We start from the raw sequence: 6404 nt of genomic DNA, 5'->3' as shown, positions 1-6404 counted from the left end.
AGGGACAATGGAATTCCAAATAAAGGTAGGGAAATCTTAAATTAATTATTTAGTGATTATTTGTAGTACATTAGTAAGTATTTATTATTGCTGTCGTGGGTGTATTTAAATTAAATAAAATGGAAGAAAAGTTAGATAGATTGAAACGTAAACGTTCCACATTGAGATCGTCTGTTACTAGGTTAATTAAAGTGATTGAAGATAAATTAAAAATTGAAGGAGAGGAAAATTCGATTAAAGAATTACTAGAATTGTTTGAATTATTAACCGAAAAGAAAAATAATTTGAGAACGCTTGATGATGAAATACAAGAGTTAATTGATGTTAACTTAATTGAAGAAGATTGTAGTATAAGCGAAGAATACAATGGCAAATGTATAATTGCTTGTAGTCAAATTAAGCAGTTTCTAGACAGGCGTCTCAAGACCAGAAGAGGAAAATGCTTATCTTCACTGTCATTGGCTGTATACCACGTGACACTCCCGAAACGTTTAGGCAAAGAATCTGTAAGAGATTCTTTGGTTTTAGGGGCTATTTCTGGTTTTTCGCCAACTGCAATTGTGTTTCTCGCCAATTGTTAGCGGTTTGTTTAAATCAAGGATATTGCTTTTTTTTATTATCAAAATGGATATGTTTAAATGTAAATCTTGCAGTTCATCTTTTTATGCGAAAAGATATTTGAAAGCGCATGCACAAAGAATACACGAATTTAAATAATAAAGTTGCACCATTTTCGTGTACGTATTGTACGAAGCAATTTTGTACAAAAAATTCTTTAGCTAAACATAGGATACGTATCCATAATATAAGGCGAAGTAATATTAAATGCGGCGAAGGCGAATGCCGGGAACTATTTCCTACTACAGGAGATTTAAGATCTGACTTAGAGACTTGCCATAATTACAGCAATATGACCAAATGTATAAAACTGGAGTTTCAAAAAAAGCAAGGTATGCAATGAACTTTTTATTATTTTGTTTTCCTAGTTCAATTATAAATAAGCAAAATATATTGCGTAACTTCTGTATATAGCCCTTAATCTTTTTACATTAAAATTAAATAGCTTCATTAAAGCTAGTTCAGCAATACATTTATTTGAAGAAACACCATATATATGGTATTATTAATTTAAGCTGTTTCAGCACACAAATATGCATTTATTTGAAAAAATTAACAAATTAATTACTTTGAAACATATAATTTCAAAACATTATAGTTTTAACAATTAAGATTATTTTTCTGTGTGGCTGCAATCTGCATATTTTTATTTACTAATCAGATGCCCTTATTATGAAAATTTATACATTTATTTATTTATTAGACTTTTATTCATGGCTATCGGATGAAGAAAGAAAAACAAAGACTCATTTTGTGGTAGATTCATCTGGGCAGAAACATAAAAATTACACCAGGACGCTGTTTTGCTGTAATAGAAGTGGGACATACAAAGCAAAAGGCAAAGGTGAAAGACAGCTAAAAGCACAAGGGACTTCCAAAACAGGTTTCTCTTGCACAGCTACTGTCATACTAAAAGATTTTGGCAATCGTTTTGAAGCTGTATATTTTAAAGAACATTACAAGCATGAAAAATCCCTTTGTCATCTCCCTATTCCTAAACAAGAAAAGCAAAGTATAGCAGGCAAGTTATGTGTTAGACCGTATTTTGATTGTATTAATTTCTCTTAAATAAAACTATAATTACTTATGCAGTTGGAGCCTTTCTAGCTGTCATTAATATACAGGTGGTTCAAAATTCCAAAAGTGAATGAATTTTAATATTAATGAAGTTGATAACGAAAATCATTCATGGAAAATTCAGATTGGGAGAGAAACACGCGAGTGTGAAATTTAAAATTAGGCTTAACAGCAGACTTAATTTGCATAGATTTTAAATAAAATTATCAGCTTTGAGGACAATCAGACACAGGTATCTCTTCAGGAGTACAAAACTTTTGCAAAATGGAAGGAGTGGGTAGAGCAAAGTAAAGATGAACGTAACACTGTCTGCTGTGGAAAATAATAATGAAGCATGTAAAACCAAGATATTATAATTCTAAATGTGTTATGAAGGAATTAACACATTTATAATTCTAATATCTTAATTTGTTATATTTCATTACTGTTTTATCTGAATGGTTCAATGTTTGTGTTTCTCTGTCAACTGCTTTTAATATAAATTTGGATAATTGTCTTGAAGAAGAGGGACCTTGAAAATGCTGAAGTTTGATTCAAAATCTAGATGAAACTAAGATTAATATTTTGTCTGATTTAAAATTATGGTAAATTGTTTTCTCTTGTATTTATGAACAGCATATTAAATATTTATATAAAAGTGATTAATTATCTATATTTAAGTAACCTGAGATTTGTAACAATTGTTTTTCTTATTATTAAATTAAGTATCATATTTCTTACTAATCTACTGTATAGGCATATTTGTAAATTTAAAGATACTTTTTTTATTCCATTAGTTTTTAGTATATAAGATACATCTGTCATGATATTTACATTTTTCAGTAACTATATTATACTAATGAGCTAATAGTCAGTTTAGAGTTTTCGCCAGTAATCTATTGTCACATTTGTGAACAGGTGGTGTGGCTACACCGGACGTTGCCAGAGCGGACACGTACAATTTCGCGATCAGAGCAGACACTTCGAAACTCATCGTGGTTAGAGCTGCACATCTTTTCCCCATCTTAGAACAGATAAAGGGTGCAGATAAATAAGTAAATAAATACTTTTAAAAATTGCAAATATAATTTAAAACAGTATTTTAAGTGGCAAATCTCTTTTACCGATGTTCTCTGTTTTTGCACTCGATTATCGAATTACAATGATAAATACATTTTTGCCAATCATATTTAATTATTTATATGTATTTAAATTGTTATGATATTATAGTGCGAATGCATTTTAAACATAGCGAAATGTAATAAAAATAAAAACTTTTGTGTAAATATAAAATGTAATAAAAATAAAAATTTCAGGGATTTTGTGGAAAACTGTATTTTAGAGTCAAATATTAGAACAGGTGCAGTTACCATAAAATTAATTAGCTGCATTAATGTAAGTAAAAATAAATATTAGAAGTAAAATATACAAAACAGATACTAGTAAATAAATACTAGCTATCCTTTATTATAAAGGCATAAATATAATTTACAATTTAGTCCAACCTAGTTACAAAACTTAAAGATTTTAGACATTTTTCTAAATTGTTTGATGTTTCGAATTCTTTTAGGATGTTTTTAATTCTTTCATCCAATTTTACATATGCTTTTTTCCTTGTTATTTCAGGGTCGCCTAATTCTCTGGCTTTCAAATTAAAAGACACTTTTTTGTGTTTCTTCTTTTAGCATTTTAACTAATAAGTGCACAATAGGCTGGTTTCTGCCAGTGATTGTGTTTAATTTAGAATTCCACCTTTCAACAGAATTATTTGTCTTATGATGCTGTCCATGTACATTCCGTATTTTAATGGGCATATTTTGATTTTCCATTCACTACTCGACAAAAGAATCAATGAATGTGGTAAGTTTGTTAGTGCTAAAAGCTTTTTCCTATACAATGCTCTAAGTATCATCTACATGTTCTATTGGCAAGTAAGCTAAGGCAGAAATCATTCTACAGACATGTCTTATATGTTCGTTCTCTTTATATTCCTTTATTACACCCATTTCTCCTCATTCATCTTATGTCACAAACATTGATTAAAATGAAAGTTACAACCGAATATAGTCGAACTGGGAAATTCTAACATACAGCTATTGATGGCTGCGGCTTCAAAATCAAATTTTATAATGTCCGGCTTCTACTTAGGGTACCAACATTTCACTTCCTGAAACATTGCAACTTACGTTGCTTGTGTCTTATAAGGCAGAAATGCAAAAAGCGCTGGATAAATATTGGTCTCAGTTGCTGTACTCCTTAAGTTGATGTTCAAATTTCAAAACACTTACTATTTTATATATTGTTGAAAGAATTGATTAGGGCAATGAAATGTTCATTAAAAAAAAATTTCAGTTGCAAGCTGATATTCTAATATCATACCATTGTTTGCATGGAATTCATATTTAGTAGGTATAAAATAATATAAAATTTTCTTTTCAAGTTCATATAAATGAAAAACTTTATTTTGCATATAGTATATATAATTTTTATCTCCTAATTATCTTTTTAAATTATTGCAGGGGGTGGAAGAGAAACGAATTTTGCAAGATGCAAGATTCTCTTCGAGAGATGATATTGAAACAAAATAGTTAATAATGAGAAAAGACCTGCATAACATTAAGAGGGATTTTGGTCTGAGCATTAATTCTAAAGGATTTATTTTAACAGATGATGAGACAAGTGTTTGGTCCTGGGTTAATACGATGTCACAAATGGAATTCAACCCCGTTCTGATGTATAAACGTCAAGGAGAAAAATATGCAAACGTAAACGAAAATGATTTCATGTTAGCAATAATGACAGAATTTCAAAAAAAAAAAAAAAAAATGTTGATAGAATTTGGTAATGATAGAATCTGTATTGATTCTACACATGGAATTTCTGCTTATGGATTTGAACTTGTAACATTGCTTGTCGTTGATAAGTATGAAGAGGGCATACCAGTTGCTTTCTTAATATCATCAACAGTATCAGAAAAAATTTTGGTAAACTTTTTTAACTGCATCAAAAAGATCATTGATATCAAGCCAAAGGTTTTCATGAGCGATGATGCTCCCATGTTCTATAATGCATGGGAGCATACATTTGGTTCTTGCCAAAAATTATTATGTGCTTGGCATGTGGACAGAGCATGGAAAGGTCATTTAAATTCTGTGCCAAAACATAAAAGACAAGCAGTGTACAAAACTTTAAAAACTTTAATGTATGAATTAGATGAAGAAATGTTCAACAAAATGTTAGAAACATTTTCTGAGCAACTATGTGAAGATGAAGACATGCGAGAATTCCATAAATATTTTATGACATACTATTTTGAAAGAGCCAAAATGTGGGCATACTGTTTCAGAAAAGGGGCTAAAATCAACACCAATATGTATGTTGAAACATTTCATCGGAAATTAAAATATATTTATTTAGATGGGAAGAAAACCAAACGGGTTGATAAATGTATCATCGAGTTAATTAATCTTGTCAATGATCAAAAGTTTGACACTTAAATAAAATATCAGAAAGGAAAAATAACAAAGAAGACAACAAAAACATTTCAACGTCATAAAGCTGCTGAGCTTTTAAATGCTAACTGTGTAAAAAAAGATGATGTATGGGAAGTTTCATCAGAACTGGGAGAAAATTCTTATAAAATTATCAGAGATCATGTTTGTAATGATTTATGCCTCATAACTTGTAGACTTTGTTCATGCTGTTTAAAAGCTTATAAATGTACATGCCATGATTATTCTATTTTAAATAATATGTGTAAACATATACATTTTGTAATCATGTCTGAAAAAAAGACAGAACCTTATATAGGCCCTCTAAACAGAATACCTACTAGGAATAATTATGAATCTTTAACAGTAAGTAAAACATGCATTAGTGAACTTATTCAATCTTCATTTTCAATTTCTGAAAAATTAAACTGCATTGAAAATATGGACATTAATCTTGCTACACAAATAAAAAAGCATTTAAATGTAATTGAACATTTATTAGAAGTTCCTTTGTTAGATAAAGCACATGCTTCAGTTTCAAAAGAACCAACAAATAAAAAAATTGTTCCCCAAAAGAGATTTTATTCAGTTAAAAAACGAAAAGTGTGTAAAAAAGTACAGTTTGGAAATCCTTCAACAGCAGAAAAAAATAATACCAAACCTATTTTATTAAATCAATTAATTGTTAATTCAGATCCCAGCTATGATCATTTGTATTGCAGTGAATTGAATGCCAAAAGTTTAAAAGAAAAGTCACTAAATAATGTTTAAGAAAATTATGCTATTTAAGTATTTTTAAAATTTGTATATTTATAACAAATTATTTGATTTTTATGTAACTAATCTGGATGTCTCATTTTAATTTAATTATGTATCTTATTATAAATTTAATAAAATTGTTATAACTGTTCTACTGTATATCTAAGCTATGCATTTATCCTATACTTAATCTACGCATACGTTAAATCTATTTATAAAGTCATGCTTTATAATAACTATTCTACTGTAAATGTGAATTACACATTTATCATATACGTAATCATTGTCCAGTTAGGTGATAGGATTGCTGATGTTTCTTTAAATAATGAGTCCAGATAAGCAGGATGGTATGAACAATTTATTAGGAGAATAGGCACAATACTATTACACACAGAACAAAAATGGCTGAAAACAAATCAAGGAGAATAGGGATATTTAGCAATTCACTTTTAGCTCATGAAATAAATTCTAAAGTTTCCT

At 29.0% G+C, this 6404-nt stretch overlaps 1 protein-coding gene across 3 annotated transcripts; it reads left to right on the top strand.

Moving 5' to 3' along the window:
- The first annotated feature begins 578 nt into the window (after positions 1-578).
- LOC118196305 (uncharacterized) lies at positions 579-6075 on the top strand. 3 transcript variants are annotated; one of them, XM_085817183.1, is made up of 3 exons: positions 579-950; positions 1322-2729; positions 4194-6075. In XM_085817183.1, the coding sequence occupies exon 3, from the start codon at positions 4269-4271 to the stop codon at positions 5169-5171; it is 903 nt and encodes a 300-aa protein (XP_085673309.1). In that variant the 5' UTR covers positions 579-950; positions 1322-2729; positions 4194-4268; the 3' UTR covers positions 5172-6075. The 3 variants fall into 3 exon arrangements, with proteins under 3 accessions (XP_085673309.1, XP_085673310.1, XP_085673308.1); XM_085817184.1 differs by having other exon boundaries at positions 595-950; XM_085817182.1 differs by lacking the exon at positions 579-950 and having other exon boundaries at positions 958-2729.
- Positions 6076-6404: the final 329 nt, after the last annotated feature.

This window comes from Stegodyphus dumicola, chromosome 5, assembly GCF_044657685.1.
Source record: "Stegodyphus dumicola isolate Sdum_Otavi_A_Nest chromosome 5, ASM4465768v1".
NCBI lineage: Eukaryota > Metazoa > Arthropoda > Arachnida > Araneae > Eresidae > Stegodyphus > Stegodyphus dumicola.
The sequence above is the reverse complement of the archived record's forward strand: the minus strand, read 5'-3'. Positions and strand labels throughout refer to the sequence as shown.